The sequence below is a fragment of the Hordeum vulgare genome, chromosome 3H (assembly GCF_904849725.1).
Source record: "Hordeum vulgare subsp. vulgare chromosome 3H, MorexV3_pseudomolecules_assembly, whole genome shotgun sequence".
In the NCBI taxonomy this organism is placed as follows: Eukaryota; Viridiplantae; Streptophyta; class Magnoliopsida; order Poales; family Poaceae; genus Hordeum; species Hordeum vulgare.
Window position 1 is genome coordinate 585,237,866 of NC_058520.1, and position 13,463 is coordinate 585,251,328.

At 45.9% G+C, this 13,463-nt stretch overlaps 1 protein-coding gene across 1 annotated transcript; it reads right to left on the reverse strand.

The window, feature by feature from the left end:
- Window positions 1-9,260: 9,260 nt before the first annotated feature.
- On the reverse strand, window positions 9,261-10,925 carry LOC123440801 (protein SRG1). Its single transcript, XM_045117348.1, has 2 exons — window positions 10,310-10,925; window positions 9,261-10,215 (listed from the first exon to the last, which is right to left on the reverse strand). The coding sequence occupies exons 1-2, from the start codon at window positions 10,838-10,840 to the stop codon at window positions 9,397-9,399; spliced, it is 1,350 nt and encodes a 449-aa protein (XP_044973283.1). The 5' UTR covers window positions 10,841-10,925; the 3' UTR covers window positions 9,261-9,396.
- Between the last annotated feature and the right edge of the window lie 2,538 nt (window positions 10,926-13,463).

Here is a 13,463-nt window from a genome sequence, read left to right on the forward strand (position 1 = left end):
TGTCGATAAGGAGCGATATTTTTGGGATATCGACCGTCTGCAAAACTACAGACACCCTCATTCTCTTTCCACGTTCTCTCTCCGCCACCTAGATAAATTTCAGACGTGGTAGTTGTTATAGACAGCTGAGTAGATATCATTGTACATGCCCTTAGTGATGTGGCCGTGGATTCTAAAAAAAATGTAGTGTGGCCCTGTGGCTGATTTATACTAGTACACCCTCCGTCACCGTTTACAAGAATTCTCATGTTTTTTTTGAACAATCACGCGGGGGGGGGGGGGGGGGGAGTTTCCCCACCTGAATATATTACCACTGAAAGAGATACAAGAGGAGAATTACATGAACTAGTTATACATACGGAATGGAAGCTGACAGAAAGCTTAGCCACTGCCTAGCATAGTCTCTAAGTTCCAAATTTTTAAAACGAAAAATCCAAAGGATGGAGTCAGCAACAATGTTTCTCGAGGTGATTCTAGCAGGCAAATCTTCAACCCTGAAAACAGTTGCATTCCAGGAGTCCCAAATCTTTCATAGGATAGTCAACGCAACCGAGGGCCAGATGTTGGGGTTCAGTCCTGTAGGAGAGGCAGTAGCCTGAATATGCATCAATGAGTTTGGTGGCACTAGACCGATGAGCAGCCAAACCTGAATAGCATAGGAGCAGAAGCAGGATAGGTGAGCTGCATCCTCACAGGGATCCTGGCATCGTGGGCAAGCCGCGGACAGAGCAATGGTCTTGTGAGCTAGGTTTGCTTTGGTGTTCAGCCTATCTCGGAACAGAAGCCAGGCAAATATCTTGACCTTGATGGGCACAGCTGATGACCAAATGAAGTTATGGTGCAGGTCAAAACAGTCTTCAGCCAAGATAGTATTGTAGACGTTTCTGGCTAAAAAAGGCAGCCCATGTGTGAGTGATCTCTCGCCCGGCCTCTGTGATGGGCGAAAATCCTGCAACAACAACAATACATTCTTCAAATCTCTAGCCGCGGCATTAGTTAGGTGATCTCTTAGGTGAGATAATAAGCTGGTTTGAAAAATAGTCGCCACTGAAACCTTGTCATTTAAGGAGTGTGAGAACAAATATGGGAAAGCTTCCTTTAGAGGCAAGTTAAGTATCCATTTGTCAAGCCAGAAGAACGTAGCTTGACCATTATAAGTAATCACAAAGGAGTGGTTGATAAGAGTGTATATCTTTTGATTAACCACCTTTCAGAGCAAGGATGGTCGTGTAGTGGTTGCCAAAATGTTTTGGGAATATCTTTGTTTATACCAATATAATGCACCCAGGGGAGATCTGGGTCCTGAAGTAGTCTATGGGAAAAATTTAAGAGTAGGCAGCGGTTATGAATTTGCAGATTTTTAATGCCTAGACCACCATGAACTTTTGGTTTACAAACATTTTTCCAAGCAATGAGACAGCTTGCACCAGTGAACTTTTGGTTTACAAATTCTCATGCATTTTCACCATTGGAAGGAGGTGCGTTTCGTTTAACGCCCAATTAATTAGGGTGTGTCAACCGCAATTAAACCCACATTTTCCTCTGCATGCCCGTGTGTATGTGAGGTGGAAAACCTGTAAGCATGCAGGTGTGCACGCGGGGCCGTGGACGCGTTACGGCATGGCCAACGGGCCACGCTAGACAGGTGCCCCAGGCCATCACTGGCTTCAACAATCCAGCTCATATAAACCTGCTGCTTGCCGATCAAAGCGGACTCCTCCACAGGAGCTCGTCTCCTCGTTGACAAAAGCAGTGTAAAGAAGAAAAGGCAAGGGGACGGACCGCCGGTTGCTGTGCTCATCCTCTCCTTGTTCAAAAAATGACGCGCACTCATCCTCCATTGCATACATCACTGGGTCCCATAGATGGTGGCTCCCGTTGAGTGGCTAGAGTCGGGAACGGTAGTCTCATTTTCCTTTGCTGTGATGGATGTAATGGGACAACACTAAGTGCTACCCTCATTGTACATGCCCTTAATTTGTCCGGCAATTAGACGTCGTGGCAGGCCCGGTCCTGATGCGACCTATGCGTTCGCACATGGTACTCAACTTTTTGTGACGAATCCTATTTAAGGACATAGATGTCGGTTATAGGTTATTTTTGCTAACCATCGCCATCCTCAACTTTTTGGGATGAATCCTATTTAGCGTCACACTGTTATAGGCTATTTTTTCTAACCGGCGCCTGCAGCACCCTCCACTCGTTGCGCTTTGGGTCGGCTTACATAGACGTTGAGCAGAAACCACTACGCCACATTACCCACTAGCAAACATTAGCTTTTTTTCTTTTTCTTTTATATGGTCATCCCATTCAAGGTTTTTCATTCCTCGTGTTGCTCCTCATTTTAAGGACGTTTTTATTTGCTTTTTAATTTTTATTTCTTTATTCTTTGTTTGTTTTCTTAAATAAGCGGCTTTCTTTCAAATTTGTAAAGTTTATTTCCAAAATAAAAAAAAATCCTAAATTGCATGACCTTTTAAAAAAAATCTGGATGGTTTTTTTCAGTTGTATGAATGTTTTTAGATGATTGATGAATATTTTTTAGGTTTTTGTGAACTTTTTTAAAAAACCATGAAGTTTTTTTCAATTAGATGAAAAGTTTATCAAAATTAATGATTTTTTATAAAATAGATGAACACTTTTCAAAATCAGTTAACTTATTTTCTAATTGGATTTCTTTTTTCAAAGTGATGAACTTTTTGAAAATTCGATAAACTTTTTTTCAAATTAGACGAAATTTTTAAAAATCCATAAACTTTTTTAAAAAACCAATGAACTTTTTTTTAATCGATGAACTTTTCTGATAAATCGACGAACTTTTTCCAAATTCGTTTAACTTTTATTTAAAATCGGTGAATATTTTTCAAACCGCATGAAGTTTTGTTCAAAATCGAATGAATTTTTTTCAAAATCAATGATTTACTTTTTCAAATTGATGAACTTTTTTGTGTTTGATGGATTTTTCTTTAAAATCGATGAAAATTTTCAAATTTGATAAACTTGTTTAGAATTCAATGATTTTTTAAAAATCGATGAACTTTTTTGGAATTCATGAACTTTTTTCTAAATTTAACAAACTGTTTACATTAAAGAAGATAGACATTTTCATAGTTATTTTTAAATAACTCAAAAATCTAAGAGGTATAGTAAATGGTTGGGTAATAAATAGTGTGGCCACATTAGTTCTGACACAATTGGGTGTTGCTATTGTTCACTAGCATTCTGGTGGTCTAGTCGTTAAGCAAGCAACGACAGTTTTGTGTGGTGGCATGAGATCAATTCCCCGTGGCGCAAATTTTTGGTGTGATTTTTTCGTGAACGTATATCTTCCTGGGCCGCACTTAGAAAGCTCATAGAGGACGCGATGTAGGGACCCGAACCTGCAAATGGCGCCTACAGCGCTAAATAGGACGTCCCGCTTTTGGGGCCTCATATTTGTTATGTACAAGTAGGCTTTGTAATTGATGCGTATACTAGTGGTTGGGGTCAGTCGTTGCGGGCCGCTTGAGAGGAAGCTGTGCGTACCATATCTTCATCTCAAAATTTAAAATATCTTATATCATGTGAACATCACATTCATATCGGAAAAAAACCTAAAAAACTTTTCTTGAAAAGAAAAAAAAGCCTTACTTTTATTTAAAAAGAACTCTAAAAAATCAAAAACTTTATCACTGCGACCAACCAGCATGCGCCACATGGTGTAGCTGGTTGGCTTTCGAAAAGAACTCTTAAAAATCAAAAGCTTTCTCACATAAAGTATTGTTGTGCGACTCATGCCATCTCGAGGGCTTTGTATATTCTCATATAAAGGTTACATGCCTTGGTAATCAAGGAAGATCAAAAGAATTCCAAACCAAAAATATACACATGATTCGGTGGGATTCTATGTAGGTTTCCTATTACATGTAAGATGGACAAAAGGAATACTTCAACACTAGGATCAGCGTTCCAGCGAGGCAGCAATGGAGATCATGAGATCATAGATCGATTAAAGGAGAAGGGCAGGAAGAACGGCAACCGGTAGGAAGGCAGGGAAAGTTCGGAGTATCTCCAATTGCTTCAGCTATTAAAGTGCATTGTGATGACAACTTGTGATTCCGTGAGCCCCTTGAACTATACTATGAGTTCCAGATTTGATTCTGTGTATAGTTTTGCTCAAACTTTGTAGCTAATTTTATTATTTTCATCTATGAAGTGTCTACCATTGCAAAATCCAACTTATGTCTTCATTTAGTAACATGAATCTTTTCATCTATATGTGCACTACCATGACAAAGCAAAGACTCGTTGAGTTGGCTAGTGATGTATGGAAAAAGATTGATGATGAGGATATTATTGAACATTTTATTTCAAAGAACACTAGAAGAATGATGTTATTTAAGAGAAGACTTTACAACCAAGAATAAGTACTATTCTTATGTTCACAACCAAGAATGACGGTCGTGGTATAACTAGCGATCCTATTTTTCAGTCCAATAATGTAACACTTAGGTCTCAGTAATCGCTCGTTGTGTAAAACGTGATGAAGGGAGTAGTAATAGTTGATGTTGCATCGTGTTAACCATCGGCGGTTGTTGCTTGATGCTGATATATTGTTATGCATGTTGTTGATAACTTTTCCATGAGTTTTGGTTGTCCTTTTGTGTTTTATTTTTGCTACTTCCTCCTTCCCAAAATATAAGGCACCGGTTGACTTTTTATTACAACTTCGACTATGTTTTTCATGTATTGTATGTCTATAAAACTTGTATATAGGTATACGAAATATATTTTTTACAAGACAACTATGACTATGTTGATACATGTTCAATCCATGTACTTTGACATATATTAATGGTCAAAGTCATGCATCAAGACAATGCAAAGTCAAGCGTGTCTTATATTTTTCGAAGGAGGGGGTACTAACTAGTAACATGGCCTGTGCAACAAGATGTTAGGGTTAGGCCACCTCGGGATAACTCCCTAACCGCCGCCGCTAGCACTGTCTGGCCTTGGTTTTGCACCCTCATGTGATGTTTCCATGTGCGCCTTCTGGGCGGCAATGGACCTATTGCGTCCTCGTCTACCTCTTCTTCGTTGGGCTATGAATGGGTGAAGCCATGATAAAAGGTCATAGGGTCAACTCAAAAAGAAAGTGGCAATAATATATGGCTCAAATATGCATGACTTCTATTAAGTAACATTTTTACAATAGTTTGTAGTAACCTCAAATATATAAAATATAACAGTTGACAATGTATTATATAAAAATAACCTTTGATTACAAAAGTAGTTATCTTTCTATTTTGTTTTCAAATTCAAAACTTGCTCCATTATATTCTTACTACGTACGATGTCAAATTAGCAAAGAACAAGATAGTTAGTACAAACATTGAAAAGATATAGTACAAAGACTACAAATCTTTCTTACTAGCTTACTTGACATTATGAGGGGTGTGACTTGAGGCCTAATCTTTTCTTTTCGTGAATACGGTGGCCGGGGACCCGGGCGAGCCAGGATCTGGAAGGGAGCGTAGATCCATGCCACCAGGACCAGAGCAACAGGGACGTCGGCGAGCCCAAGAAGCTTGAAGGATATGCAACTCGCGGAATGTGTCGAGATCGAAGTTGCGCCAGGATGCAGAGACCCTGAGGAGCTAGTGAGCCAAAGGAGACAGAAAGAGCGCAGCTCCCGGGGCACACCGGATCCATAGCCATGCCGGTTGGCCATGGACAGAAGCCGCCATTGCGCGGGGAGGGTGGAGTACTCACGCTTAGCCAACCTTCGGTGTGCTGCAAGACGCACCCGTCGTCGGGCGCAACCAAAAACCACCATGGCCACCTCCCGAGGAGGCCGCATCGGAGCTCGAGCCAGGGCGCGAGGAGGGCGGGCTGCCGGCGTGTGGGCACCGAAGCAGGCCAGGGAGGGGCAGAACCAGATTGAGGCCTAATCTAGATTGTGTGATCCACGTGATTAGATTATTCACCCAAACCTTCAAGCAATTATAATAAAAAAAATAAACACGTGAAACAAAGCCTAAGACAATCGATTTTGCCGCCACTTACAAATACAAGTAGAACATGAATTAGTAGACGAAGAAATCGATTTTACCGCCACTTACGAGAGAGTATGCCGACCTAATCAGTGAATCTTGAATGTTTATTAAGAGGACTGAAGATTGGGGGCGACCAGAGCGGCGGCGCCACGGAAGGTAATTACAGAGGCGCGACGGGGACACATGAAGGCGTGATCGAGGAAGGTCATAAACACGATCAACGATCTATTCTTGCGATGGTGGGAAGTGGGCATGTGTGGAGTGTTGTTTTTTCGAGAGCACATCTAAGCGTAAAATAGTTTTATAGAAGGCGCAATTGCAATAAAAAAACTAAGCATTCGCTGCAGACAACTAGCATATCACATATGCCACATCTGGACAAGACCAAATTCAACCACCGCCGCAAAGCAAACTACAACACAAAAGAGGTTATCCCAAGCAGATACATAGCACCGCGTCACGACCGATGCTAGTCACCTCCGAAGAACTTCCACAGAACTTTACTTGTGGAGCGTATTTTTTGGGCTGCCACTTTTCGGGCTACCTTCTCTCATTACACATGAAGATGTTGGGTCCTTTTGGACTAGGCTCATAAAAATTCATGTGTTCTTTTTCCTCGTGGGTTGGGTGTATATACAAGTTTTGGGCTAGGGTCATGGGGGTCATTGGACCTTGGCCTAATATTGTAGTTCCATCGAAAAATAATACATTATTCATATGGGGAACCTCTCCTCTCATGTGACCATTCGTAAAACAAAGTGACTGCTCTTCATGATTTTGGCAAGTTTATGTATGGATCTATTTTCAACCATTCAAGTTTGTCTACCACGAGTGCTGTAATAACTCTTTGTTACTACTTTATGTATTATCATTTTATTTTTGTGTGCTTATGATGCTATCAATGGTTGAAGCTATATTGGACATGAGAAGCCTGACCGGACGACCCAGCCAAAAAAATCAGGCCGGCCGGGTCGGGCCAGGCTTGGGCTTAAATTTTTGATCCGTTGTGTATTCCGGACCCGGATCAGACCTGAAAAATCACACAGTTTACACGGAGGCCTGATCCAAACCCTGCTCTTCTTGGCCCGTTGCTGTTAAGGTTGCAAGTTGCTCCTCTTACCTTGGTGCGCCGTAATTGTTTGCATTTCTAGATTCCAAACGCTGCTCCCATTATGAATGGTGCATGGATCTTATACCTTGTTTGTCTGACTTTGGGTGATCCTCGCAGCATATCCATAATCGACTTTCTATCTACGGGAAGTTCTGAAACCTTTCGCATTTTTAAAAGGTAAATACTTGAGAACGGCGCGCCGGTCGTCTCCACACACGCACGCGCTACCTCCTCCTTAGACAGTCATGTGGACTGTTTTTTTTCCACCTGCCACCGATTTGCTTCAACCGGTCATACAGGGGCGACTTGGAGGGCGTCAGGGCCGGCGGCTGCTCCGGCGACAGAACCGGCGGATCCGGCGACAGGGTCCGCGGCGGCGGCGGCGGGCACGTTCTCCAGCGACCTATTCTTCCTCTCATCTCTGTCACATCTATTATCCGTTTCCATCAGATCCATGGTGGACAGAAAAGTTACATCCGGCTACACGGGAGCTTCAACCGGCAGACGGGAGGAACTGCAACCAGAATGGCGACGGCGGGCGAGTGATCCCATGGCCGGCAGGTGAGGTTGCTGCATGAGGATCTGCAAGGATGATGTCGCGAATGCTACGACCACGTATCACAAAAACTGCAAGCATCCAAAAAAAAGTTACAACTGTTGATAAAAAAAGTTACAACCACGTCCGTGAGAGTTGCAACCAAACTTCACCGGAGTTTGTAGCCGGAGTTGCAACCATGATGAAAAAATGCTGCAACCATTATACAATTTTGGTACATCAATCATTCTGTTTTGTTGCAACCATATTGTTTTTTTGCTACAACCGTTGGCATGGCGAGCTGCAACCATGATGAGAAAATGCTACAACCATTATATTTTTGTTACATCCTCGTTCTGTTTTTGTTGCAACCGTATTGTTTTGTTGCTTCCACCGACAATTTTTCTTCTTCACGTGAGGCAAAATGCTACAACCATTATACAAATTTGCTACATCCGTCATTCTGTTTTGTTGCAACCGTATTCTGGCAACGGAGCTCATCCCGGAGCTTGAGCCCAAATCCATGGCAGCCCGTGATAGATGGGGAAGACCCTCCTCGAGCTAATCCTGCCTGCCATCGCCGCGGATCCGGCCGCCGCAGCCGCGGATCGGGGACGGACCGACATGGGGGCACAAGGCTCCGCGGTTGAAGCTTTTCTAAAAAACGACGGGGAGGACCATGACTGGAGATGCAAGGACGGCGACCAGCGGCGAGGACGGGACGGCTTTGCGACGCCGCGCGATGCGGTTTGCGGCGCTGCGGTGGGGACGAAGGCGGCTTGCATCAGTGCGGGGCGGGATGGGGCTGCGCTCGAAAAAAAAACACAGATCGAACGATAGGGCTGACTGCATCGGACGGCTAGGATACGACCGACGCAACTACTTAGGCCCGCGCGCCGGGGTAGCAATGCCCTTTTTAAAAACTGATGCATAGCTCATGGTTTTCTTGCCTTGGTTCTCACGCTCTGACCTTTTCCTAGTGATGGATAATAAAGTGTTTCCTTTTCAATTGTCAATGGATTAAAAGAATGGTCAGGGTTAAAGTCCTTTGACATGAATACCAGCTTCCAATCGATGATGTTTTCCTAAAGTAAAAAACCCACTTTGCAACAAATAAAGACAAAAAAAAGCTACTTTTAACTGGCAAATTGCTGCCTGGTTACTCATTCCCGTACCAGGTATACAGTTCCTCTGCCAAGCATATTCAGGTGCAGCGGATGCACCAGGAATCTTAGCCTCTGTTTGGAACCATACAGATTATATAATTCAGTTTTTATAATTTATTATGTTTTCAAACAGAACAGCTTATGGTGTAGATTATAAAAACTAGATGGATAGATTATTAAAAATTCATAATCTACTCTATACCAGCTAAAATCAGATTATGAATTCCTAATGACTCATTACCTTTGTAAAGTTGAAGATAATTACATTCCTACCACCGTCATCCTTCTTCTTCTTTTAAACTGAGGACATACAGGTCATTATACGATGTAAAACCTGGATTACAGTTTATATAATCTGGTCTCCAAACATGTTCATCTAGATTATTTTTATAAACCAGATTATATAATCTATCTTCATAATCCAGATTATCATAATCTATTATGATTTCAAACAGGCCTTAATTACTTAGCAGTTCTGTACATAAACACACGATCAACTTCAGTGTGTTTTGTCTGTGATGATATTATAGGATTATAGTTCTTGGCGGTCTAGTTGATCTTGGCGAAGTCCAGCGTCTTCTTGCCCTCGAGCTTGCTGGTGACGTAGTGCCGGCTGTACTCGCCGTGCTTGAACCTCCGGTACCGGCACGGCTCCCCGTCGGCGACGAGCTCCGGCAGTGGGCCGAGCTCTACGTCGTATGCCGGTGCGTAGAACGTCACGATGGACAGCCGATCCTGCTCGCCGTTGGTCACCGCCCGGTGCTCGACGCTCTTGTACCTGCCGTTGGTGAGCACCTCGAGCGAGTCGCCGAGGTTGACGACGAGGGCGTGCGGGACGGGGTGCACGGGCACCCACGCGCCGTCCCTGAGCACCTGCAGCCCCGCGCGGCCGGCGTCCTGCTGGAGCACGGTGACCGCGCTCCCGTCGGAGTGCGCGCTCAGCCCCAGCACCAGGTCCGGCCGCGGGCACGGCGGGTAGAAGTTCATCCGCACGGCCTGCACCGCGTCGCCGAACATGCCCGCGAACGTGCCCGGTGCCAGGCCCAGCGTCTCGGCGATGCGCTCCAGGAGGCGATGGCAGAGCGCCCTGACCTCGGCGGAGTACCTTTCCAGCGTGTCGGTGAAGGCGGCCGGCGTGGTCGGCCAGAGTTTGGGCTGCCGGATGAACGCCGGGGACACGCCGAGCGCCAGCATGTTGCACCAGTCGAGCTTCTGGTCTTCGGAGAAGACGAAGGCGTGGCCGTAGCCCTGGATGCCGCCCGGCGCCATGGGGTAGCGCTCCTTCTCCTCCAGCGGCAGCATGAAGAACTCCCTCGACAACCTCTCCATCTCGTCCAGCAGCTCGCCGTCGATGCCATGGTTCACGACCTACACGTACACACGTACACATACTTTGTTTCACGCGGTAGACGATCGGTGAAGTGCACGACCATATACTCTCGATTGGTGCGTGCGTACGTACCTGGAAGAAGCCCCACTCCTCGCAGGCTCTCCTGAGCTTCTCCAGCTCGTCCCCGCCGCCACCGCCGCGCCGGAGCTCGCCGGCATCGATGACAGGGATCTCCGCGTGCGCGCAGACGTTGGCGCCGCCCGGCCGGTCGTCGCCGTCCCGGAGGTACCGCTCCGGCACGTCGCCCGCGCACGCCTTCTGCAGCTCCTGCACGTCGTCCACCCGCCCGATCTTCACAACCCCACCATCCGTCTCCCCCTCCTCATCCCGCCGCCGCTGCTGCTGCTGCTGCTTAGGGGAGCAGACGGCCGCAGAAGCCATTGCCGATCGCTGCCGAATCTTGGTGCCGTCGTGCGGTCGTATATATAGGCTGGCTACCGAGAGAGAGAGAGAGAGATCACTGGGATTCGTCCTGGCCGTTGTTGGTGGGTGTGGTGTTACGTCACACGTGAGCTCACTCAGCGCAGCTCCACTCGGGCGGCGAGGAAACAGAGGACGCCATGGAAGATTAAGAGGGTGTCGTGCCGGTGAAAACCACGGCATCCCATCCGGTCGAGGATGAGGATCAAGCCGGCAAGCTTTGCTTTGGCTCTGAGCTGGGGTACTACGGAGTAAGTATATTGCTGCCGCTGCGCTGGTGGCAGGCAGTGCGCGCTCGCTTTAGCCCTTTGGCCGGTTTCTTGGTGAGCTTTTCGCTTTATTAGTTGGGCACCGTTTTGCGCCATGATCCGCGACTTTGTGACGCGGGAAGGGCCGAGTGGTTTCTCCGATCAGATCAGACGTTTGTTTGCCAGTTTTGGAGGTGGTGGAGATAGGCACGGGCTGGGGTCCGTACCTAAAACTATGATATCCCGTGATGATGGGGACTGGATGGACGCTGCCGTGAACGTAGTACCTTTTCTTTTCTCCAGCAGCATTGTTTTGAACTATTGTATAAAAAGAAACGAGAAAGGCATTATTTGGAACCTTTTTTTGCTTTGCCTACATGAAATGTAGTTTTGTTTCTTAGTCAAAAAGTTTGATATGGCCTAGCTCGGCCGAGTGTGCCACCAAGCCTAATCAACGCTTACGAATAGTTTTTCCCTACGCTCCTGCGGCTAGGGTTTTTCTCCTCTGAGGTGATCCGATCGTCCCCGTGTTCTATTCCACGTCGATTTTTCCCTGGTCTATGCCTTCACCGTCCCCGACGGACTCTCCAGACCGTGCACGGATGGCGTCTTCCTCGGATGCCCGATCTGCAACGAGTGGTGGCGGCGTAGCGGCCGCTAAAGCCGACCTGGAAGACTTCTTCGATCAGTTGGATCTCAACAACGAGGAGTTTGCTGATGTGCAGATTGATGAGCAAAATCCTGAGATTGAAGAAAGCGTCTGGTGGCTTGCCCTAGTGTGACGCCCCGTTAGTTAAGCTACAGTAATCACACGTTGATTATGCCATGTCATCGAGATTCACTAAGCCAAATTGGTACTTGTTAAAAATCAAAGCCAAATTTCAAAATTAAAAATGAAGTCAGATAAATGTTTTCCTCAAACCGTGAAAGAAAAATCTTGGTTAGGTTACAAATATTGATTAAGTAATTGTCATGTTGAACCCAACATTATTTGACCCACCAATTAACCCCTAGGAAATTATAAAGTGGTCCAAACGCAAATAAAATAGCCTTTTCAAAAATAAACAAACATTTAAGATTTTCCGAATGACTTCAAACTTTTTGTGCTACTTTAAAACAGTCCATAATAATTATGTGCTAAATTTAAATAATTTTTTTACTAGCTCAACAAAATACAAAGTTTTAGAGGAAATAAAGGAAAAGAACTAAAAAAGGGCGAAAACTTGTTGCACTAACGGGCCTCTAGTGCATAGGAGAGCCCAGCCCACCTGGGTCATCTCTTACCTCCCGCTACAGTGGGAGCAGGGAGTTGCCTTCCGCAAGCCTTGCAAACACAGACGACCGTTGAAACACGTTGATATCATTATGTGATCCGGCCATGCCGAAGAAAGAGTGTATGATCCAGAGATCTTGTGAGGCCACGACCTCAAGTATGACAGTGCAAGCCCTGACATGGCCTTATAATGTCCTTGCCAAGGAAAAGGACAGTTCTTCCACTCACAATGCATGCGGTCTATGCTGCCAAGCATCCCTGAGAAGCCACTTCTCGCATTCATCGCCAACAAGCGGGTTGTATCTTGAGGAGTCGGCTCTCTCAAGTACTCAGTGCCAAACACAACAATCACAACCTTGCCGCACTTGTACATGGATTCTAGGCATGTAGACTCGCTTATACGGACGTACTCATCAATGAGATCATAGTGCAGTCCGTATGCAAGCATCCAGAATTTCTGATGTTTGAACAACGGGTTGGTTGTGTCAAAGTAGTCCTTCCAAACAAGGAAATGCCCGCTCTCTCGGTTACGATTCAATGCAAGAAAGGTGTCCCGGGATCGAGCAACGGAATAACGTCGATGGCTATTAAGGTGGTGATGGAGCAACACGGCAGCTAAGATATCCTCCTCCTCATCGCACGAGGAATCGTCGAGTCGCAAAGAAAATTGTGGAAAAATAACTCGTCGACGAAGTCCATTTTGTACCTTGGCAAACGTCGAACAACTTGCAAGCATCGTCGAAGGAGCTGCGCCTCCCTTGGACCAGGTGGATCGCCTAGAGAAGTCCCAGCGGCGAGATAGTGGTGGCAGCGAGCTGACGACGTTGGGGGGATGTGTGTCGGCACCGGCAAATGGGCTATGGCGATAACGCGAGGAGGTGGGCAAGGGTTTGCTATTGATATGGAATGTGAAAGAATGTGCCGGAAATGGGTCGGCAGGTGGACGAAAAGCGGACGCGCGTCCATTCAGATCGACGCATTGAACCGACTATTCTACACGACCCAAACGAACACCCGTGAACGAAATGAATCGCCGCGTTGGAGGGCAAATCCTATTTAGCACTGCAAGGTCCGGTTACTAGGTCTGTGTACAAACCGGTGCTTGCAGCCGCGTTAACTGGGCTCGGCCCATTACTATTTTGTTCCTGCTTTATACAAACAAAAAAAAGCATGAGCACCCATGCGATCGAAGGGAACTCCTACCTGCCGCTCGTTGCAGCAGGGGGTCGCTCCCACGCACACGGGACGCTAGACTGGGCCCGGCCAGCTTTTTTTAGGTCTAAAA